We start from the raw sequence: 25,543 nt of genomic DNA, 5'->3' as shown, positions 1-25,543 counted from the left end.
TGAAACCATTGACTCTGAAACAGAGCAGTGGATCCAATATGTGGAGCATCTTCGATTAGGTTTTAGGCCATTGAAATTGAGGGGGAGGAAAAGGAAAAGGCAATCCTTCTAACAATCTACAGGGCTCAGACTTATTCGTCGGAATTCGGAGCAGGTGAGGTGTGGACAATGGGAAGGTCCGTTGACCACAGGTGAGATTTTACAGTTTCGGGACGAGCGAGGCCGTAAAATCCCGCCCATCATCTAATTTGAAGTGTAACTTTTCTAGAGGTGCCAGATACTGAAATATTCAAGCAGCTGGTTGAACTGGTCAGAGAGCACTTTCACTTAAAACCATCGGTGATAATGCAGTGATATAAATTTAATGCTACAATGAGAAACCCAAGGAAGACATTCTGCTTTCGTGGCACGGTTAAGGCAGTTAGCTGAACAATGTGATGCTTAACAAAATGTTGAGAGATGTTGGTTTGTGGTGTGAATAACCTCACTGTACAAAAAAACTACTGGCAGAGACAAAACTGTGATGAAAACAGCCATGGATTGAAAATCAACACTTCTGGACCAATTAAGGCAGTTGGAAGAGCCAGCCAGATGCAAAACTAGGCATTATGTAGAAGTACATTTTTAAGCATCAGGTTTGAATGAGAGAATAGAAGCTGAACAGGTAAGTATACCATCATATTCAGTATGGCCAATAGCCGACAACATATATTCAGAGAAGAAATTAATGACTCTTCTGATAACTTGGAAAATATCATAATGTTCTTTCACCTCTACTTTAATCTCAGAAGCAATCATCCTTTGGAGCAAAGTTTGACAAGAGAGTCCAAAGTCTGGAGAACTGGTAGACTATTTCATAAATGAGTTATACAGATTTTCTGAGGGCTCGTAAGAGACTAAATAGTAGTGGGAGTGTCTGATGATACTCTTTCGGATGTACTCAAATCTAAAGAACACCTGACTTTGTAAAAACCCATCCAAATCATCAGACAATTGAACATATGCCACCAAAACTGGTCCATGACTATGGTACAATGCAGCCCCAACAGTCCAACAATCTACAGGGCTGAAACAACAAAAAGGCAAGGAGACTCTAGACCAATAAAAGCAAAACACAAGACGGTGACAGATCATAACACTATGGTGACAAAAGACTTCATAGGTGCGAGCAGAGTCCAGCAATCACTATGCAGTTCTCTCACTTCAGCTGTTTAGGACACTTAGGAAAGATGTGCAAGTCCAAAACCTTGAAACGTGCAGAGGATCTCAAATGAGTCCATAAAATAGAGGAGCCACACCCCCAAAAAGAATTCCAACAATACTTGGGAAAAATTAAAGATTCCAGCTTCATATTTTGGAATGCTCTCATATCTGCAAATCTCACCTCATGGATTTCAAATTAAACACAGTAGCCAGCATGATAGTTCTGTTGGATTAGGAACCATGGCTAGTGAAATAATGTCTAAAGCCACCCCCAACACAGTTAAATGGACTAAGAGGCGTCAAGCTCCAGGTCAAAGGGACATTGCAAGCAATGCTCCAGTTTGAAATGAGCAAATACAGGAGATTTTGTATGTGTCCACATCCAAGAATTTTCTCCCCTGAGCTTGAAAGCCTGTGTCAACCTCAACCTCTCCAAAAGAAAGATTGGATTAACCAGCAAGGATCAGATTTGATTTTGAAAAGGATTTTCCAAAACGTTTCACTGAGCTGGGGCAACTAAAGATTGCAAATAGCATAATGCTGAGAAACAATGTCAAACCCATGTGCTTGTCTACACCACAGAAAGTACTGCTGCCGCTGATGATGCAGTTTGATGAGGTGACCAAGATAGGAGTCATCTTCCCTGTCATTTACCCAATAGATGGTCCCAGTTCTGAAGCTGAACTGGGCTTTTCACATCTGACAGCTCTGCAAGGCAGTGGTGGTGGCAAGGAAAATTCCTTAATGTCTTTGGTGGATAGCTTGACAAAACTCCAAGAGCACAGTGATTTTAAAACTAGATGCCAACAGCAACTCCTGGTAAGTTCCATTGGATGAGAAATCTATAAGTTGCTGAAAATTTTTATCATCCCACTTGGCAGATTCTGTTTCTTTCATTTGCCCTTTGGCATTACCTCGGCAGCTGAAACATTTCAGTGCACAATGTCAGTCATCTAACAAGGCCTGAATGAAGTCCTCTGCATGTGGATAATGCCTTTGTCGGCAATATGACTGTCAAGGAACATGAAAGTAGACTCATGGTTATCTTGAAGTGCTTGCAGGAAGCAGTATTGATGTTGAGCGATAAGTGCAAGTTCTCAGAGACCTCCGGTCAGATTGGAAAGACCCACTCAAAATGAAGACAGTTAGTGAGTTTCCAAACATATTATTCATTCCAGACCACCAAAGATTCATGGGCGTGGTGTACCAGTCAGCAAAACTTCTGTTCAGCCTGGCACAGGTCTCAGAGCTCCTGTGACAGCTTCTCAAAAAGGCCCAAGTATGGTGTTGGGATGCGCACCATGCACATTTTGTCAGATCAAAAGCATGTTGCTCTCAGCCAGTATTCAACTGTAAGCGGAGCAGATGCCTCGTTAACAGGATTAGGGGCATCAAGAGCGTCTGGATATATCACATAACTGAGGATTGTCAAGGCAAAGAAATGCGATATATAGTTACTGAAAAGGAGGTCCTGGTAGGAAGCTTGTGGCATGTGCTACCAAATAGACCTGTTGGACTTTAACCTGGTGTTGTGAGACTTCTTACTAAAGAATTTTCAGCACAACAATATAAGCAAAGAACTTTTCTTGCTCAAAAAGTTCTTTGATAATATTGTGCTGAAAATTGAGACTGTGAGACCAATGGTTTGCAATCTATCAGGTGAGAATGAACTCGCTAGAATGCACCCCAGAATTCAGAGATTCCATTTGCAGCTCATGCACTTGCCAAATGAGACAGTGTAAGTCCAGGGAAGTATCAAACAATGCAGGCACATTGCCCAGGTCCACAGTTGACCATCTGCAATACATGATGTCAACCTGGTCAAGCTCAATTCATATTCCCAGTTCATAACAACACAACTATCAGTGAGCGACAGCCATCTTCAGCAGCTTCATCAATCACCTTCCTTCCATCCTAAGGTCAGAAGTGGGAACATGAACTCATTGCACAATGTTCAGCACCATTCAGCATCCAAATGGCAATGTTATGAAAATTTAATTCAAACAACAGAAATATTTCAATGTCATTGATCATCTGTTTGTGTATGATAAGTGGTTGGTCATTCCTGTCTCAATCCAGCCAAAGATTCGATAACAAATCCATCAAGGCCACTTAGTGACACCAAGTGCAGAGCATGAAGCCAGTCTGCAGTGCTGTGGCTGGGAATATTGTGAGTAACTGAAGAGATGATTTTAAACTGCTAGGTGTGCGTGCTGCACAAATCAGTCCAGAGGCAGCTCATTACTCTCTGCCAGACCAGGGAACATTTGGGAATCAGTCTATTCATAGATCATGGCGAGTTCTTCCTCATCAAAGTGAAGTGTTTACACATAATGAACACAGAGTTGGTCATTGAAAGAAATCTTTTCAACCATGAAATCCCAAGACAGGTGGTGCCCAACAGTGGGCTGCAATTCACTAATAAATATGTCATGCATTTTGCCAGGAATTACAGATTTCAACACCCTACCAACTCCCAAAGGTATCCTCAATCTAATGGTGAGGTGGAAAGGGGCATCCGATCTCTTAAACCACATGAAGAGAAATGGCAACTTTGCAACGGTGCTTTTGACAGATTGACCACTACAACGTGGATTAGCCCCATCAGAGTTTCTGATGGGCAAAATACTTTGCACCTAACTTCTGATGTTTCAGTTCTATGAAGAAGTGCAGCAGCCTTTTCTTCCATGTTCAAGGTTCTGTTAGTGTCGAAGAATTGTTCCACAGTGAATCACGCTTCTTAGAATATTCTTAAGGTACAACATTTTTGGTTGTGCGATGTTCACAAACCTATAGCTACTCTGTTCCAATGAACATATAATTGTGACATTGATAATTGGACAGCCTACTCAGTAATTTAGCACTGGCAAATCTTGCTGTAAGTGTTGCAGACTTGTAAAGCTCTAAAATCACTGCAGGAGTTGACAACATCTGAGTAGCTGGTTGTTACATGGTAGTGCCTTGTTAGCCACATACTTTGCTATATTGTTTGATTTAAAGGGGTAAACTCATCATCTGGTGGAAAGCTGGCAGGAGTGGATCATTTGCTCCCAATACGTCCCGTCTAATTTTCCTCTTGCTTCGAAGGTGATGGGCAGGGTATATAACAGGTGGCCAATTTGCTGTCTGCAGTTATCCATCCAGCTGTGAAATTTAAAATCAAGTTCAGATATTCCGTTTTTTTCAGCTTTAAGTACATTCCTTACATTTTGAAATAGTATAAAACAGCTGTTTTCTCATGAAGTACACTACTGTGTACTTAACTATTGTTAATGCACCAATTTAACATTTCCTTACATGTAGTAATTGCATGTATTATGTTTGAGCACTAAGCTTCCTGTAACTTGGTTCTTATCCAAGATAGCAAACGTGCAGTTAAAGAAAAGATCATTGAGTAGAATGTTTCACTCTGCTTTTGACGGGTGTTGAAAGTGTAATCTATTGTACTTGATTACTTGGACCAACTTTAAAGAGGTATGGGCTGTAGGATTTCAGTTTAAGTTTATTTTAAATCTATATAGTTTGCACTCTGCCATAATTTCATAATTTCTCCACATTTCATACTTCAGTCCATTTTGTCCTTTTTGCTTGCTGTGTGAAGTCTAGACATTAACATTTCTGGTTCTGACAGCAGCTTTGCTTTCTGTGACTCAATGCTTAGTTTCCTAACCTTGCCTAATCTTGAAACAATATTTGGTTAACTGACAAGTGAGCAGCTTAAAAAAGCAACTTGCCAATTGAGGGATTCTTTTGTACAAAATAAACCTTTTTTCATCCTTTTATTGTGGTAAGTAAAATCTTAATGATCATGGTAGTTCCCTGATCTTGGTTAGTTTGTTGAGGGAAGACTCCTTGCAGAAAGGAACATATGTTTTCTAACTTGAAAAGTCAGTAGTTGAAATACCGTGGTTTCTCTTCTGGTAGTCCATCAAAGACCTAAGAGTGACAAAAATAATTGGAGATAATTTTTTAAAATATTAGTCTAAATGTAACTTGCACATTGAGAAGTTAAATGATGCACTTAAAAATGGAGGGTGTATAAAATATTTTGTATTCAAGGAAAACAGGTCTTTTGGTGTATTGTCCTGTAGGACCAGTGGAATGTATTAAAATTCTGCATCAGCTTTTTCAGTGGTTTCTCATTTCTTCATTGCTTACTACAAAAATACATTACATGCTTCAGCAGTACCTTTCAAAATGCCAAACAAGCCAAATACTGTGGCTCTGAAAAATATTCTCGTGAATAAATTCTCACCCTACCCATTCAATTTGGTAACAAGCTTCTGACTTGTAAAATTTCTTACAACTTTATGCAGTGACTAGAGATAGTTAATTGCATTTATACAGTTTATACTGAAGCACCATTCTTTCCCAAGAAATTGTTTGGTTGGATTTTACATAAGAACATAAGAACATAAGAAATAGGAGCAGGAGTAGGCCATCTGGCCCTTCGAGCCTGCCCCGCCATTCAATAAGATCATGGCTGATCTGTCGTGGCTCAGTTCCACTTTCCCGCCCTCTCCCCATAACCCTTAATCCCCTCTCTTATCAAAAACCCATCAACCCGCTTCTTAAAAATATTTAGCGAGGCAGCCTCCACCACTTCAACGGGCAGAGAATTCCAGAGATTCACCACCCTTTGAGTGAAGAAGTTCCTCCTCAACTCCGTTCTGAACCGCCCCCCCTTTATCTTGAGGCTGTGCCCCCTAGTCCTACTGTCTTTTTTGAGCGGGAAGAGTCTTTCCACCTCTATCCTATCCATCCCATTCATCATCTTATACGTCTCAATGAGATCTCCCCTCATTCTTCTAAACTCTAACGAGTACAAGCCTAGTTTTACAATTAATTGGGAAGTGGTGAAGACCTATATTGAGGTAAGTATCTTCAACCAATGCTGTAAAGTTGTTCTATAAATAAATAATGAATTTAACTAGGAATTTTACATTTATGTTTGTATTAAAATCTGGTGAACTACGTGTTTGTTAGTTCAGACATTGATTTTCTTCCAGGAAGTGAGTTGAATCCAACTTGGACTGATGAAATTAAATTTTCTTCTTCAGCCTGGCTGTAAAATTCCAATGTGAAATATGTTTTGAGCAGGCTCATCCAGGAGATTAAGATGCATGGGATCCACGGTGACAAGGCCACTTGGATTCAGAATTGACTTACCCATAGAAGTCGCTCAGCAAAACTCGGCTGCCCATTCAAACCATGTATTAAATCTCCCTCCCCCAGCCCACCATGGAGGTCTCATGGGCTCCGGTCCCAACACCTGGTTGGAGTCAACACTTCTCTTCCCCATCCTCCCTCAATCATCAGACCCCCCCATCCCTCCCACGATCATCGGCCCCTTCCCCAAGCCTCCTCTAAAAGGCCATTGCCGGAATACCCTGCTCCTCCATCTGTTTCCAGCCACATACAAATGAATCCCACCCCTGCCCTCCGCCCCCGTCCTCCATGAGGCTTCCACTGGAGTCCACCTTTGACACAGGTTGGCATGGGTGTGGTGCCACTTGGTGCCAGAGGACATTGCCAGGCCATTACCTGCCCATGTCCCTCTCCTCCGGGGGCTATACTTGCCTTTATGGCCCCAGGGAGACACTTACAACAGGTTCACATATAGGTGAACCTGTTGTAAATTGCACTGACATGTCAATATAAAAGAGGTTGCAAAGATCCAAAATCGCAGTTTGCTGGCGAGATCTATGACTTTTGGATCTTGAACCCCCGCCAGCATTCACATGGACGGCGAGCGTGGGCTCACATATGTTCTCTTCAGGGCTGATGTTCAGTTAGCGTAGGGTGCAGCAAAGGGATGTTTACCTAATATTTAACTGTACAATCTAACTTGGGACTACTTGATGCTAAAACAGGTTGTATGAAATGGAAAGTATTACATTATCCAGTACAAAATTAAATTAAAATGTATAAGTGCATTCTTACAGTTTTATTTTTCTGAATGAGTAGTTCACATCTAATCGACACCATTACTAGGTGTATTAATGGGAAAAATATTCTGATTTCCAGCAATTCTTCTGAATATTTCATCTTAAACAAGGATTACCAAATTGTTGGGCTTTGCACAGTGTTGTGAGCGGCACTTGGTACTGCCCTTTGTCTTTCCATTTCAATTGAAATCCAGCTCAGGGCAAAGAGGCATAAACCTTTTCTCAGCAATCAGTGAGATGAGATTTAGCTGCCTGAATACAATGATTCAGTGAGCATGAATATTTATTCACTTGCATATCTTCTGTATGGCATCATTATACTGCATGTTGCAGTCTCAGGAATACACTGCAATTATTCTAGCATATCAGGTGGATTGGAAACCAATGGTGTCCAACTAAAAGTGCACTTCTGAATATAAGTGTCCCCATTTCAACATCTGAGAATCTTGAGTTGAGGAAAAAATAAGAAAGTCTTGTACAACAGGATAGATTGAATTAAAGCTCTAACTCATTTCCTGACCAAGTTGGGGGATGCTTATTTAGTCCTTTATTGCCAAGCTCCTGATTTAGTTCCTTGCAGTGAGGTTTCAGGGCCAAATGGAGGTTGGTATTCCCTCATAGAGAGAGGACAGAAAGGGGAAGGTGAGAGACCAACAAGATTGCACCTCACACAAGTTTCACTTGTCAATCTGCATAATAATAGTAGAGACTGGTATAAAATTGTATTACCCAGGGGCTGGTGAATATAAGAAGACATAAAAGGAAAGAAACCTTTTGGCCAAAAACTATTATAGATAGTAGGAAATCAATCAGCTGGATCTTATCTCAACCAAGTAGTGACAAGCTGCCTGTAACTGGAAATGATACACTGCCTCTCGTGAATTTCACCATCAACATAGGAAATTCTAGTAAATTTTCCACGGCAGAGCCACCAAATGAGGAATATCTATGTTAACAATTAATACAGGTAGAGTACCTCAAATTCAGCTACCTGAAAACTGGTATTGTCCGAAAACCAGACGTTTTTTTCCCAACTTCAAGTCATAAGGCTTAGCAAATCTTGACCTCTGCTCATCCAGAGAGAAGAAAGACCATGTTGTGTCCCCTAGTCATTGAATTAAGGAATTCTGTTTTTTTTTAAAAAAACAAACTCCCAAATTCAGCATTGATTTGGTGTCCTGAGGTTGCCAGATTTGAGGTACTCTGTAATGGTTAATTCCTAATGTGCTTGGCTGAATGTTTGTGTTGGAGTTAATAATATGAGTTCTTGTTGAACCAAGTTCCTTGTGCAAAACCAGAGGTTTGCATTTTCAGATTTTCTTGTTTTGACTGAAATGTTTTGTAGAGAAAGCTCTTGGATGTTGTGGCAAAATGGCTGGAATCAAATTTCTTACAGGAACCCTTTCTTAAAACACAGGTGGAGGATCTGATTTTTTATTTTCCTTTGTGGCCCAAATTCAATTTTCTTGGTTCCGATAATCAAGTGAGAAACGATTTGTGGTCAATTTCTTGCATCTTGTTCTCCAAACTTAAGGAGAAAATCCTCAATTGTACTGTCAAAGCAATAAATACTGAAAATGTGAAAAGTTACTTTTAATTTTGAAGTCATGCTGTGATCTCCATATTGCAGAATGTGCGGCTTTATTTGTAGCCTGTTGGTGCAACAATGTTTTGTCCTGTGATTCTAACCCTTACCATTAACCATGTTGGTCAGTGAGTAACTAATAGGCTGAGCAGCCCCTAATGTCCGCATTTGTTTTTGTTAACCTTACAGATTCAACCACTAGTGATTCAGCAAAGTCTAAGGTAAGGACTAAAATGTTTGGAGACTTTGTCATTCACCTATTTTGCCAACAACTCTAGCCACTGCTCCAGAACATTCCTTTTCTTCTCTGTAAATTCCAAATATGCCAGTTGACACATTGGGGCTTTTGCATGCATCCTAACTAGATTGAAATGAAGACAAATCTCACTGCTGCTAACACATCCTTCCAAGAAGCTCAACACTAAAATTTCTTAATGCCTTCACTTTCTTCTATAATCTACAGACTTTTAAGATCTTAGGTTGGTGTCACCTAACCACTACTTCTTGAGTTATCTCTCTGACTCTTGTTAGTTTTGATGGTGTTAGATCTTGCTTCCTCAGAGGACTTTCTTGATTTAAAAAAACAACTAAAATATATCATGATAAGTACACTTAAAAGGAACCAATAACTGGTGTTAATCAAATGTTTTGTTTTTATGTGGGTGATAATGTTGTTGCTCTTTATTTCAATTTTTTTATGCTGAAGAAATGCCCCTCGATAATTTGGTTTAGGCAGGAGGACAAGGAATAGCTTTGACATCCTCTGCCATGGCATCAGAAACTCACCAGGAATCACATATTAGTAATCTGCTGGGACCACATAAGCATGTACTCAATCTAAAATACACTGAAGCTTTTAAAGATCCTTTTATTCTATAGAGAACTTTAAAACAGGTACTATTCCTGGTTGCTATAAAAGTAGAAGATAATTACAAATGAAGGAAGATGTTCAGCTCCTCTTGGTCTAGCCGTTCAGTAACTTCACCCATAGTATAAAATAACTGCTGGATATTTTCATACAGAAACCTTAAGGTAATAGAAGTTTGGAACACTATTCCCAGCTAAAAGGCAGGATGCTAGGACAGTTGGAACTTTCAAGACCAAGATAAGAAAGATGTTTGTTTGGTAAGGGATGTGGAGGAAGAGTGAGAAAATGGAGTTGAGGAGCAGGTAAACCATGATCTGACTGAGTAGTGGAGTAAACCAAAGAGACTGAATAGCCTCCACACATACCTAATGTTCTTATCTTGTATTTAATCTAATTTTAGATTAATGTAATTTTATTAGTCTTAGCATAATTTATTTTAGTTTATGATCTCCAACTAATTTGACTGATTATTTGTTTCACATTGAACAAGATGCCAGATTATCTTAGTCTTTGTAAATTATGGGCACGATTTTACATCCTCGCTCACCCCAAAACCATAAGATCCCTGAGGTCAACGGACCTTTCCATGATTCACCCCTCACCCGCTCCAATTCCTCTGGCAGGCGGATCGGTTTGGGGTGCACTAATGCTTCCCATAGATCATGAAAAAGGCCCAGTTTCAGTTGTTGAGTTATGGTTTTCACTGTTTGGTTCTGACTGAATAGACTGGACTCTGCTTTAGTGTTGCTCGCAATTGGTAGGCGGACATGTTCATTAGCATTCCATCAGAAATGCTAGTGCTGCACTTGCCTTTCAGCATATTAAAGGTACAAATAAATACTACATCGGAACTATTTATTCTACCAAATAGCTATCAATGCTTTGCAATCACTTCCCGCTAATCTGAAACTGAAATGCCATTTCTGTCCATGAAAACATTCAAGAAGCAGCCCATTTATTGGCACCACACCCATTATCTTAATCATTAATTCTCTCCACCAGCAATGCACAATGGCAGCAGTGTGTACTATGCATAAGATGCACAGCAGCAATTCATCAAGGCTGTTTAGCCCCCACCATTAAAACCTGCGACCTCTAGGTGGGACAAGCCAACAGAGGCATGGGAACACCACCATCTGCAAATTCCTTTCCAAGTCATGCACCATCCTGACTTGGAATTATATCACTGTTCCTTCATTGGATCTTAGAACTCTCTTCCTAAAGCACTGTGGATGTGCCTACACCAGATGGACTGCAGTGGGTTCAATATCACCTCCACCTCCTCGAGGGTAATTTGGAATGCACAACAATGCTTACCTTAAGTGATACACATCACATGAAAGTAACAGTGCTACATAGCATATTGTTAACAATTAATCAGCGTAAAATGTGAAATGCAAAAGGGCTGAGAGTGGAGGAATGAAAATGGAATAGTGAGAACACCTCTGGAAATGCTGACAGACTTTCAGAAATATCTGGGAAGGTTGCACGTAAAAAGCGAGCCTATTAAAATCCTAGATGAATTGCATTGTCACAGAGCCAGCTCCTTCCTAGTAATTTTTAATATTTTTTGTACAATTCTTAGAAGAAATAGTGAATTCAGTGCTGTCTATGCTGGAAACATCTACTAAAGAATTCCCACAATGTTTTCAATGTAATGGCCAATTCTAAAGTGTTTCTTCACACAGATGTAAATTTGAAACTGCTGGATAATTAAAGTCATAGAGGTTTACAGTATGGAAACAGGGCCTTAGGCCCAACTTGTCCATGCCGCCCAGTTTTTACCATTAGCTAGTCCAAATTGCCCACATTTGGCCATATCCCTCTATATCCATTTTACCCATGTAACAATATAAATGCTTTTTAAAAAACAAAATTGTACCTGACTCTACTACTGTCTCTGACGGCTTGTTCCAGACACTCAGAGGTGAGTGAAAAAGTTGCCCCTCTGAAACCTTTTGTATCTGTCCCTCTCACCTTAAAATTGATTATAAAAAGAGCATTTTAAAGACTTGTTTGTGAGCTGAAAGCTGTCAAAAGTTACTTTAGAGAACAGGATTACGAGTTTTTAAAACAAATTCATGTTATGTGTAGCTCTGTGTGTGTATCTAGATATATATAATTATATATAATGACGAGATTAACATGCTGTATAAGCCTGTTTGTATCTTTGATTCTATGACCCTGCCTCTGTTCACAGTCCAAGTTCGATTCCAATCTTGGGTCACTGTCTGTGTGGAGTTTGCACATTCTCCCTGTGTCTGCGTGGGTTTCCTCTGAGTGCCCCTGTTTCCTCACACACTCTAAAGATGTGCGGATTAGGGGGATTAACCATGCTAAATTGCCCCTTAGTGTCCCAAGATGTGTAGGTTAGGGGAACTAGTGGAGTAGATATGTAGGGTTACGGGGATAGGGCTTGGGTAAAATGTTCTGTCGAAGAGTCAGTGCAGACTCAATGGGCCGAATGGCCTTCTCCTGCACTGTAGGGATTCTGTACAGCTGCAGTATCTTGACCTTTACGTATCCTGTGTGTTTTATGCATCATCGGCATTTCATACAAATGAAATGGAAACAGACTATTAGTCTGAGAGAGGAACGAAAGAACGATGGAAATCTGAAAATTTGCAGTTGATCAATCAGCAGCTGAAAGGCAGGTTAACCATTAGGGAACAAATCCATCAGTGGAACAGACTCACATTCATGAGTTTAAATGAAGAGTCTCTACTTACAGAGGTAGACAGTGGAGCCATTTCATCTTTCATTTCAGGCTGTCAACATTTTCAGTTTTCTGTTTATCCTTATTTTACAAATATGCTTTTGTTTCGTGATAGTAAAATCATATTCAGGGAACTAATTTTTGTTCTACACAATTACAGGGATCGTGGGGATCCAGGAAGGACCTGTACAACAGGGAGCTGGTGATGTCAATCTTTGCAGCGGCCAACCGTAAGAGGAAAAAGCAAAAAGAGGCAAAGATGCTTGAAAGTAGCACAGATGATGATTCAGAGCATGAACCTATTAAGGCTATTAACAAAGAGGGATCATTAGACAAGATAGGAGTGGACAGACAGAGCGATGCAACAGGACAGAAAGAGAGACAGTTGGCAAATACCAGAAACAGAGGTGTGGAACAAATTCACCAATCCATTGCTAATAAAGAAGTTCAAAAGGTATCAGGAGAGACTGAAAATTGCGAGCAGAACCATATTCAGACATCCCAGTGGGAGAGTGTTAATGAAGTCACTTTGAACTCTTCATCTAGTCCACAATGCAGCCCACCCTCAGCTGGTATTGAGTGCTCATTTAAAGAAGGAACCTCCCTTAAATTGTTGGATTCAGATAGAAGAATAAACTGTGCAGGTGACCAGACAGTCATTGCAAGTCCTCAGCGTCACAGTAATAGTGAAGCGATTTCCAAAAACCCCAAGCTGAAGATGTGGCGGACCCCTGAGATGGAGCACAGAGAGACAATTCCCACCGATGCCAGCTCTGTTGTTTCAGGATATTCCACTATTTCATCCACAGTGACAACTCTGGATCATAACTTCAGTTCTGAGGTACAATCAATTGCTGAAAGCAGGGGCGATGAAGCTGATGATGAAAGAAGTGAGCTCATCAGTGAATGTGGAGGCCACATTGAAACAGACAGTGAAAGTGGTTACCTCATACGGACTCTGCCTGGCAAGACCTCGCATTCACAGCAGGACAGAGGCAGATTTTGTCGCCGTGAATCAGATAGCAACACAAGCTCCGACAAAGAAGGGATTCCAACACAAAAGCTAAACAGTAGGCCATCTTTTAATTCTCATAGATTAATTCAGTGTGATACTTTGGCTAGAAAGAAATTGACCAAGCCGAAAGCTGAACATGAACTTAACACAAAAATCAATGAAGATAAAGAGTCTCCAGTGGCAATAAATCTGTTTGATAATTTCAATGATCCCAATTCCAACAGCAAATACAACATCCTCAAAAGTGATCCTGACAAAGAAAATGCAACCCAAACATCAATCCGAGCACTGACTGATCACGTGAAGCCACGACTGAAAACCTCAGCAGATGATATGTTTGGAGTAGGGATGAGAAAGCAGAACTCCCCAGAGACCAGGAGAAAGAAGAACATTAGGAGGAGACATACAGTAGTGGTGCAGAATGATTTATCAGAATTTCACTTTAAAGAATGCAAGGAGAAGCTACTGGAAAGCAATGACAGTGGCCACAAGGTGGGCAAGTCATCCACAATGAGTCAGTTTGGGCAAAAATTTGATTTCAGGGATGCTTCAGATACCGGAGGAAATATGCAACTAGATTTAGATAACAAAACCAAGGAATTATGCAGATCAATTGATTTAGAATCACACGATTGTTCCATTCACCAGAGTGGGAATTTACAACTTGAACAGCCAGCATCTAACAGTGAGCGTTTGAGTAACAATAGCAACTCAGAGCGTCAACAACCAACTTCACTGTCTTCCCCATCAGCTAGCTCGACACAAGCTAGAGACAGTGACTCAAATTCAGCCAAGTCTCCAACACTCTTAAAGGCTCAGAAACATGTACCCTCCTCTCGATTCCATGAGTACCTTTGATGAAAGTTAGTTGGGGCTAAAACTTTCAGGAGCTATGACAACATATGGGTTTGCCTTTTCCCCAAATAACAGGTTGGAAAACTCTGAATTGCATTTTTAGTTTAAAAATCCCTCTCCAGAAATCAGCTAAACAACAGAATCTCGTGGTCCAGGTTAAAGTATTTTACAATATTTATAGTCCTTCTACTGTTTTTCTCTTCACTCAAACTATCTCCATTTTATAGAATATTGGCAGACTACTGTTTTTTATTTTTCTGATTCTTATTCATTTCCCCTGAAGAATTCATGTTTTTAAAAACAAAAGTAGTAGCACTATTTCTAAATGACAAGTCATCATTGAAAAATTATCTCCCCCCAAAAATCTTACATAGTTTGTCATTATGAACACTTGATCCCTGAATTTCTACAGGGCTTCAGTTAGTTTCTCACTGTCACCTCACAGATGCTAGGAGAACTCCATGAAAATTTGCCTTTTTCCGCTACTTGCACAGTTTCTCTGAAGATCCTGCTGGTCTTTTTCCACAATCTCAGTTAAGGATCAGTTAAGGATCCTAATATAATTCTTGCTACAGGATTCAGTCCCAGGTAAAGTGGCTAAGTAGAAAGTAAACACAACCTAAAAACAGAATATGCTTCAGTTAGAAGGATCTCAGCTTCTGAAAAAGGTAGATTTGAGACCGTATAAGAACTGTTTTAGTACAGGACCTCCACCCAAAATTAAACTGTATTTTTTTTCAGATGTTAATGCACCTAATATGTATTTGGGTTAAGGAGTTGGAAATAAAGGATGTAGGATGAAGCAAATGATAGTAAATTGGCTGTATGTAGTTACGGTGATTTTATTCAAGAATTGTTAGATACTCAAGTTTTGCTACTCTTTATGCAGTTTGCATGAAAGCAATCTTTTTTGAATTTGCCTCTCTTGTCATTAGCAAAAGATTTTCACTTTAAAAATCTGTGCTGTACTTCCTTAGTTTAACTTGGTTGGCTGGAATTCAGGACAGCTTCCTTTTAAGATGATATTCTATTATATAGAAAAACTGTTTTGTCATGAATAGTTTGCTCAATGAACATGTCGTCTCCCAGTTTCACACAAAAGAAAATGAATTGCTTTACATGGTTAAACCCTTAGCTGGCATAAACAAAACTATTGAACAAAATAATATTACCTAACTATTATAGACAAGCATAACTGTTTCCTTTCACTGAATTGTAATGAAATCTTTGCCAATGTATTGTTTAATTCCTTCTCTTTTTATTTGAGCCTAAAATTAGCTCTGACTGTTAGCAGCTGTCACTGAAACTTGCTAAGTGGGGAGCAAATTCAAGTGTCATTTCACTGCACTTGCATTTGATAATTGTTTTAATTTTCCCCATTTTCTTGTATTATGCTCATTCTGAACACCATTCTGACTGAGAAGTAGTGCAGATGGCCAGCTCCTAACTTTGTACTATTCCGTGGATATGTGCTGTGGACAGCACAAGAACAGTAGGGTGTTTTTCACAAACCCCGGCATGAATCTGTTCAGTGACACCATTTGTTGGATTTTTATTGTTGACATCACTGAATTTTCAGAATTTTGAGAGAATTTAGATGAAAAGGAACAGTCATAATAATACCATCCTTTTACTGACTTCAATCTCCATCATCTTGGGTCTCAAGAACAAAATTGTGTTAATTCAAAATACATCCCTAATTAAATGATTTAACCAGCAATTAGTTGCAACCATCAGTTAGCACCAAGCCTGTGTAACTGTGTCAACAGCAAGTGATTTCAGTGCCTGACAGTGAAAGATAATTGGTTACTGATACCTTAAATGGAGTGAACTTCGAAGCCAGGAATTTTTTTGCAGCTGCTTCAATTCCACCACCGTACTATCACTGGAAATGTAATATAAACCCTATGTGGGTTTATCCACATAAATGGGGCTTCACTGTATTCCCGCCAGCATTACAGGTTGAAGCAGGAACAGCTAGGAGGAAATTCCCAATTCATGCTTGAGAGCAAAGATATATGGCAGATATATCCAGACAGTTGAAATCTTCCACATTCCTGCTTTAACTTTGACTCTGAGACTGCTGTGTCTAAGTGGCTTTGAACAGATCAAGTAGCTAACACTACTACAAAATGTTTACTCCAGAAGTTAGTAATAGCAATTCTCTCATTTACCGGTTAGTTAATCAAGCTTTTCAATCTATCCAAGAATAAATTTTGCTCATTTTAGGTTAGCCTTCTGCTTTTAAACAACAGATTTAATTTATATTTTAGTTATAAAGAAATCAATAAGTAAAAGGGATAAATCTGTGCTCTTAAAATAAGCACCTATAATTTACTACAACTAATGCACTAATCATTGAATTATTTATATTTTGTATTTATTTATTAACTTGAAGATTAGATTCCCAATCTAACAAGATAACATTATTTAATTAAAATGTCACACTCGAGGACACTGTCTCCATGTTAAAATATTTGATAATTGTTTTTGAGAGATAAAATCTCAGAATAAATAGTGTGTCCTTTTTACCCTGATAACAGAATGGTCCCAGGATGTGTTGATGAATTTTGATGCAATTTTTGCAGGTGTTACGTAGTTGGAACTAGATTTTAAAACATTTGCCAAATAGTTTTTCATGAAGGCAGTGTAGCTTTAACATTTTTAGTCTTTGTGCTGTTCGAAGTACCAAGCAAGCTCACAATATAAAATTGAACTTCAATTTCAAATTAATCACAGATATAGAGGGGTAGCACTTAACCTTTAAAGGAATATTGTGGTTTCACAGAGTTTATATCTATTCAACACGCAATCTGTCATTATCACACCAAATAGATCAAAAAGCCCGCCTGCTATTGATGAGTTGGTTAATCCAGTGAGTAACTACAGTTATAGGGAGTCCCTGGGTTTGATCCTGGTCTTTATCCTGGTTTTTGCTGAGCTGATTGATCTCAGCCAGGGGCAAGAATGCCCCTTAGCATTTGCCTTGCACATGAACAATGGCTACAAAGAGTATATGTTGCCCATGGGGAAAGATATTCTCCCGAAAGTGTCTGTGCTTTCAAGAGAATGGAATGGTCAGTGAGACTGGAGCAAGGTGGGTGGAAGGGAATGGTGAGTAATGGAATAGGAATTGTTATGTGAGCTGTAAAACCATATTTAAGATCAAGTTTTGAAATGTATTTCCCCAGAGTTTCTCCCATTTCAGTTTTCAGTGTAAAACATTCTTCAATAATGATAGCAGCCAGATCATTTCTGCCCCTCAACCAATCAGAAGTAATATTCAGTTGTGCTAGTGAATTTGATGTGTTGGGCACTTAATGCTAGTATCATCTTTGCATATCACAGCACCACACACACACATACGTATATCTATAAAATAATGTATATTACGGGAGATGAGGAGGGTGGGTGTTAAGCTTTTTGTCTTGATTAGATTTTCAGGTGAACACTATGGAAGCGCTTTAGCTACATGCAGATAATCTACAGCTATCTCAAATTGCTAATAGAAGCAGATCTTGATGCTTTGATTTAAGATTTATCCACTAATGAGAACAGATTTTTGTAAACAATGTTCAAGCAGGTTAAATAATGAGTCTATATAGTTGACAGAATATGACATAATTGCTCAGGTTTTGCGAGTTAGGTGCCTATTTCTGATCAGGTATAGTTTGGACAGCCTGGGCATAGCACAATTAAAGAAAAACAGAAAATGCTGGAAAAAGTCAGCAGACCTAGCAGCATCTGTGGAGCGAGAAAATAGAGTTAATGTTTCAAATCCACATGACACTTCAGAGCACAATTAAAATTGTTTATTCCAACACAGTTCAAATAAACTATGTTAATGTAGTATGGTGACAATAGAAAGATAATGTTCCTACTAACTCAGAAAGACTGATTCCAAACTCCTGGCAGAGTTTTAAATCCATGGTCCCGGCAGCTAGCAACTGCAAAACTTTCAGACTTACTGCTTGATTGGCAGGCTGCCAATCCTTTGGTGAAAATAGTGTGGGCAATATGTCCTTTTTCATCCTCCATCACCCCACCACCATTACCCCCCAAACCCCCAAAACTGGAAATTTCACCATTTGCTAACCATTCATTTCATTCACAAGGTAGAAATGGATGAAATCTTCAGTCTGTAGATCCTCAGCCTCTTCCCCCACCCCTTTGCAGCATCCATTTATATCTTAATAGTTCAGTTGTATCAATCTCACTTCAAAATTATGAATTAAAACCTTTCTGCTTGACCTGAATGTACAGTCTAGGCTGACACATCAGTGCGAGATTGATCATGTATAAAAAATCCTACACCACTATACACAGATGAGCAGGGATTTTTCCCAGCTTCCTGACCAACCTTTCTCCATCAACCAATCAAAAGCGATCTAACTGATCATTTATGTTGCTATTCATGCAAACCTATTTTGTTCAAATTGCCAGTTATTAAACTTAAAGACAATTTTTTAAAAAATATTTTGGCATTGTCCAAAAACTTGCAATGTACAATACATGAGTTCTTTCTGTTAGTTTCTGTTCTGTTCCCTTACCCAGATTCAATACCATGTGTTGGTCATTTTTCACAGAACAACTTCTTCCTGACAAAGTCCTAATTCATTTATTTTTCACTAATTTGAACCTATGCTTTCATATCCCATTTTTGCAATTTGAAGTAATGCTCTCGGTCTGTTTACAAATTGATTTAACTGTGATAACTCACTTGCTTTTCCAGGAGGTGGGGGTGAGATGGTCTTGTGTTTATCAACAATCTAAGATCACTGTAAAATCTTGCAGATTGGCAACTGAGAGCCTAGAGAAAGCATGACAATTATTAAGATTTACATTTCAAAAGTATATTTACCGTTAAAGCAACTGCTTGGCACATTAATCACGAGCTGTGATACCATAAAATAGGCTTGTGTCCTTCTCAGTCAAACACATCCTGAATTAATACACAGATATGTGTTATTACATAGACAACTGTTACAATCTGAGGATGGAGAAAAGAGAATTTAATTTTTTGGTACTGTGAAAAATAGTACTGGTCCGCTCCATAATGATGGCACATTGTACCGAGATATCAGGTGAGCGTAGAACACTCTGGCATATTGAACATGTAATAATAGATTAGCTTATAGTTGCTTTTATTTATAGGCCACTTTACCTATTTACTATTGTTAAATCTAGCGATTCTGTCCTTTCTCACTTCAAATTTTGAAAGCTTTTATATTAAATTCTGTCGGGAAGGGAAGAGCAGTTCATGCCCTGCATCAATTTTAGATTTCTGATTTCCCCTGACTTACAGTTGGAAAATTCCAGTCTTTCACTTTGTAAGGTCATTTATAACTGGATTGTTTTGCCCTGTCACATAATGCAGTGAGACCAAATTCATAAGAACATGAGATAGGAGCAGGAGTAGGTCATCTTGGGCCCTCGAGCTGGCTCTACCATTTAATAATGAATGATCTGATATATCAGAAATTCATAATGACGACATTGCAGACACTGCTAAACTTGCAATTAGTTGGGGAGAGGTCACAAAACAATCATGTAAACTGGCTCCTGATGCTTTTGGCTTGATATAGTTGAGGCTATATGATTTTATATGGTGTTGTATTGAAGATTGTTCATTTAACCTCAGTGTGTGTGTGTACATAAAATATATATATATAATATATTTCTGTTTGCATTGTTTACATTAGTGCTTTCTGTGCACATTTGTTTATTTTTACTGTTACTTGATTTTTAAAGTTTCGATTCTTTTGCTGCACAGCTTGCTCAGGTCGAATTTAAAAACTCAGTAACAATGCTTACAAATGCATTTTTTTTTAAAGTTTTAACTAGAGCCAGAAGTGAACTCACTTTAATGCCATGTTTCTGCATTAAAAGCCATTAAATTACCAATAGATATTGGATAAGGGCTAGGAAAAGTCATAACCTAATAACTCAGGTGCTTGGCATTAAAGATTATGAAATAAAGGATGAGTTGATAGAGAAATCATGCTTTTGGAAGTACAATAATGGGTATTTTTTATAAAAGACATGGAGATCCCATATTTTGCTTTTTAGTGAATTCCCATAATTTTGATTAGTACCATTGAAATACTGATTTCTTTGAACCCAGATAAACCTGTCATTTTGTCAAAACAAAGTCAACTTTACTGTGTAGACCAGCCTAAATATTATGGTTCCTCCCTTATTTCCTCTCCCCTAATAATGAAATAAACCTGTGATTTTAAATGTTTGAAATAGCATGGAGTTCATTGCAGTCTGAAATTGCTGTCATGTGTAGTATGATGCTTTTGCAAAGATTGTGTGTTAAGTTGGCAAATTGTCCATGTTGACATTGAACATTTTATGGGTACTGTGTACAGAAATTCCTTGAAGTTTAGGATAATAGCTGTATTTCCCTTAAGTTTTAAGTCCATGCAATTCAAACTATGATCCATTCCTGTAAAAATGTGGCTTTAAAATGAAGACCACAACATCTCTAACCAATGGTGCCAGATTTAAAAACATTGTGTTGAATCCTTGCTTCATAACTGTCTTTTAAAAAGTTATACACACCAAGTTCCACTTCCAAAACTATTAAGGTTTGCCAAAAAGTATCTTAATAAAATACGAATATTTCACACTTATGACATCATCTAAAAAAAACCTCAAGGATAATTTAGATGACTTGTGAAAATATTTTCTTAAGTGTCTGAAATTGAACATTACCATGTTATGTGCAAATGCACCTTAAACAGGCAGAGTTGTTTGAATATGGTTTTAAATTTGAGTTGTAGTCTGTAATTGTAGTTAGTTCACTCTTTTTGTTTTATTTACCTGTTCTTGGAAAGTGCCTCATTTTTTGCAAGTAATTTCTTAACAAGAGTCAAGATTCCAGACTCCGTGGAACTTATGTTACCTTTTAAAGATTTTCTTAATTTAAATACAAGTGTTGCCTAGCTGTAGGCTTTTTTAAATGTAGTTATATGTAAAATTACATTTTGTCGTTCATGAACTACGCTGGAAAAATCAGGACGGAGCTGTGTATGCCAGATTGATTGTGATGTTGCTCATCACATGTGCACCTCTGTCAGGAACTGGCTAATGTTCTGCTTTGTCCGAACTGGGCTTTAGATGGTCCAAACTCTAATACCAAATTCAACCACCCAGAATCTGAGCATCTGGATTGAATCTCGGAAGAAAATAGGATTGTGGGGTGATAGAGAAAGGAAAGGGATAAGAGTTGGGTATGAAATCTAGCATTGAGGCAGGGAATAAAATACCAATCGCTCATGCTTTGGTTAAAGGAGCTTCAAGCTACACTCAAAAGAAACTTTATTCCACTCCAAGAAGAAGAAAATTAATAAGATGCAATGTCTAAAGGGAGATGCTTTAAACCACACTTTTCCAGCTTGTATTGTTACTTCTTTTATGTTGCTGTTTACCTGCAGTATTGAGATGGTTTCGCAGGCAAGCATTTCAGAGCTTCCATTTTTAAAAAGAATCAGGCATTCCAATGGAGCATTGAGCAAAGCTGTCAACGTGACTTTTCTCCATATACAGTTTATTGAATTATGCAAACTTGCTGTAAAGTTAACTGCTTATTTTGTAAATATGTTTAAGTTGTCAACTCTGACAAAAACCATGTAACATAGATATATAAATTGTTTTTTCCTCTTTGCCAACTGGCCATAAAAGAACAATGTTTTATTGTTAGATTCTGCATGAACTTGGGTTTACAACTGAAAATGTACATGCGAAAGGAGATGCTTTAAATAATGCACCATCCTGTTTTATAAAAATGGAAATAAACTGACTTCCCCTCCAGTAAGTCTAGTGTGGGTTTCTGTTTTTATCACTAGAGAACCACTGGTGCTATTGGACGTGATGAGTATGACACAGGGAATGCCTTTAATGACTTCCTTCCCCCTTGTCCAACAATAATTTGTGCAGCCAAGGCTGCCAGACTTTGAACGTGGTGTAAGCCTCTACACGCCAGCACCCCTGTACACAAGTAAAATATGAACGGTGGTAGGGTGATGAGCTGTAATTGACCACTCAAGGGCCTCAATAGACCCAAGGCTGGCAGACATTTTCTCCACCCCCAGTAAAATATCAGACATGTGAGCAGGCCACCAACTGGATTTTGTAACGGGCAGGGATAAAATCAAGCCCTTTCCCACAATTCAAACAAGCTGCTGTGCGCTTTCTTCCTCTTAAACAAGAAAGGTTCAATTCACAGTGCGGTTTGGAGATGCTTCAGAATAAAACACTGGGTTCACAGTGATAAATCAGAATAATCCTTTTTTCTTCAAAGAAAATGAGAAACTTCTTGCATGCTTTATTAGTTATCAAAAGAGAGTAAATAGTCAAGGCTGCAGTTTAAAATGCCTCAATCAGCAGAATGTTGCAGTGTTCCTTGTTATCTTCGCATTGCTCAGCTGTATTGCTACAAGGTGACATTTCTACATGTGTTTTCACCATAAAGGCTATAGCATACAGGTTAATTCATGTACTAGAGGAGGATGTTCAAGGCTGGCATTGTCAGTATGTGATTGGGCCTCAAGCCCCACTACTACAGTCCCATCAATCAAAAATTACTTTGGGAATCCTTTAAACAAAAGTAGAAAAATGCTGAAAACCGGTTGGCCAAACCTCTAGACGGAAGAGTACAATGGAGCAGAGGGAGACCACCTAAGTGCTGTTGGCCTGAGCAAACATTCAATACGATCTCATTGTTGATCTGCAGTCAAAACTCCACGCTTCGCCCAAGGTGGCATCTGAGGGGATGTGGGGAGTGTAAAATTGAATGAATGGGATTCCTTCTTGGGAATCCACCTACCCAAACGTAGATGCAATTTCACACTTGGATGGGCAGGGCCTTGGGAGGGAAACATGCCCATTCAACTATTCAGGCCATTAAATGGCCACTTGGACCTTATCCTGCCCAGCCTTAATGTTTGGGCTGGCAGGAGCAGGGAGGTGGGAAAGTGATGTACACTCTGAAGGCCCCCTTCAGAGTTGGGACGCCTTCCTCAAGACGTTGGAGCTCCAGGAACCCCCACGGCTTCCACCCAATGCCACGGATGACCCCCCCCCCCCGCCCCTTTAAAAAGAACACCGGATCTCAGTAGAGTGGATTCCCAGCTCTGGGTCCTTACCTTGCCAGAGTGGGGAGCAAACCATCCCTATCTTTCTTGGCTGTTAAAGGGACAAGATCCGGAGAGAAAACTGGCCAATGGAGCTGAAGTCCACACCAGTTTTCTCATCAGAACTGACACTGCCAAATTCTGTCCAATGTGAGAAGAATATTTATGAGACATAGGGAGCTGAGTGGTAAGGATGACAGCATAACAAAATGGAGCAGATTAATTTCCGTATTTTTTATTGGTGTGCCCGGTTTTAAATTTCATGGGCCTAAAGATTTTTAAGGGGTTGTGTCTCATTGGTGGATATGCAGAGGTAACACACTGTGAAATAATATCACTCTGCACTTCAAATCAGGCCATTTATTACTGGTGCAATCGCGTGTTTTAACTGTAGGGCCAATGGGCATCTTGCATGCTTGCTTGCGAGATTCCTGTATCATCTCCTTTGCAAGAGACCAACTCTATTATGTGCCAGTGAGGCAAAGTGGCCAGCTGCTGGCCTTCCCTGGAACCGATGACCACAGAATTTAAATCCTGCCCTACCATGAGCTGACAGCCATCCTGTTACTGACAGTTGTCCACCAAACAATATTGAGATCTAGCTTCAGTGAGAGACCCAGAGAAGTATGGGGGTAATGAAAAAGGGGTGTGGAGGAGGTCAGCAGCAAGGAGTGGCTCCAGATAGGCATGAGTGTCCCTAAGACCAAGCCCCTCAATTAGGCAGCATGCCTGAAAATGAGATCCCCCCCTCCGCCATCTGTCCTGCCCCTGCCCCCACAAAGTCCACACTTCCCCTGACAGCCTTCAAGCAAACCCACGGTTTTGCTGTTTGGGCTCCCAGGGAGAAATGGGGTTCATGCCTGGTTTTTCGCCCAGTTTTACCAGCGAAATCAGCTTTGAGCCCTTGATTTCAATAGTCATTGCTTCATTCAAATATAATTAATGAATTGCTGACAATGTCATCCGGGCTCACTTGCTCTTGCCTGCTCACTGGTTGAGGTCCTTGCTGGCAAAGATCCCTAATATAATGATCTTGCCGGTGGGACCAGAGGCCTTTGAAGGTCTCCTGGCTGGTCAGAGATAGGGCTGGGCAGTGCCAGCCTGGCACTATCAGTATGGCACCCTTGCACTGCCCACCAGGCAATGCTAAGTGGGTAGGGGGCCTGAGGGGACGGAGGCCATGATGAGGTTGGCAGGAAAACTACAAGAGGAAGAGAGGAGGGGGAATCGCTCCAAATGGGGGCACGGGGATCAGCCGGTATGGCTATTGGGTTTGTTTGGCTGGGGACAGCAATCAGGGAGATGAAGGACAGCTGGCTTCGGGATGGGAAGCGGTGTCTGGGTTGGCAATCGGGGAGGAGATGGTTTGATGTCTGGTGAGAGTGAGGAGACCGGCACAGTGAGTGATTAGCAGCGGGTCCAAGGGAGGGGGAATGGGTGGGGGTGACAGGAGATCTCCATGTACACTGGGAGATCCAGGCACCTACACAGTCATGTTCCTAGAGCTCAGGTAGCTAGCATCCTGGCACAATTGGGCTCTGCACCCCCCACTCCCCTCACCCTGGCCTTGATGAGAATCACATTGTGACTCTTTTTCAACTCAACGCTGTACGATTGTGACTGGAGCTCACACAAAAAAATTGATGCAATTCTCCCATTTTCATATTTGTTCAGCGTTTAGAATTTTTTTTGATAAGATCACTGTTTGTCATCAGGCAAGGATATGTCAAAAGCAGGAAAGCCACATAGAAACTGTCATCATTTGTGGAGGTAATGGGAGCTGATTTTCATCTCAACAGGAATGATACCCTGTGAGCAATGTCCCAGATTAGTTTGTGAACTTTTACCTTTTAGGAATATACAAAGACTGAGACAAAATCCAGCTGCAAAAGTTTGTCAACAAGTGTCGCCTAGTGTTCTGTGCATCAGGGCAACAAAAACACAGCAGCGCCCTGCAAAAGAACTTGCAGGTAACTCTTTCTCTTATTACTAAACTAAGTTGCCAACAAAGCCACAACAGAAAAAGAAACAGGGCAGATTCTCAGTTGAACTGCAAAACATTGGCATCTCAAAATGGACTATTCACCTGTTTAGGTCAGCATTGTTGGGACTATGCATTCGAATGGCTGGAACATTCTGTCTATTTACAGACAAGTCAAAAACTGATTCATATTTTTCCCTACTTTTGAACTCAAATTATCATTTGTAATTTG

At 39.7% G+C, this 25,543-nt stretch overlaps 1 protein-coding gene across 1 annotated transcript in view; it reads left to right on the top strand.

Annotated features, from left to right (window-relative positions):
• The window catches only part of LOC145359205 (rho GTPase-activating protein 23-like), a 241,368-nt gene extending 219,360 nt beyond the window's left edge, over positions 1-22,008 (top strand). The window contains exons 24-25 of the mRNA XM_080213675.1: positions 8,926-8,957; positions 12,481-22,008. Of these exons, the coding sequence (XP_080069801.1) occupies positions 8,926-8,957; positions 12,481-14,193 (1,745 nt within the window). The 3' untranslated portion in view covers positions 14,194-22,008. The remainder of the gene's footprint in view (positions 1-8,925; positions 8,958-12,480) is intronic.
• The last annotated feature ends 3,535 nt before the right edge of the window (positions 22,009-25,543 follow it).

This window comes from Carcharhinus amblyrhynchos, chromosome 27, assembly GCF_965287045.1.
Source record: "Carcharhinus amblyrhynchos chromosome 27, sCarAmb.v2.hapA, whole genome shotgun sequence".
Taxonomy (NCBI): domain Eukaryota; kingdom Metazoa; phylum Chordata; class Chondrichthyes; order Carcharhiniformes; family Carcharhinidae; genus Carcharhinus; species Carcharhinus amblyrhynchos.
Note: the sequence above shows the minus strand (reverse complement) of the source record. Positions and strands in the feature narration are given on the sequence as shown.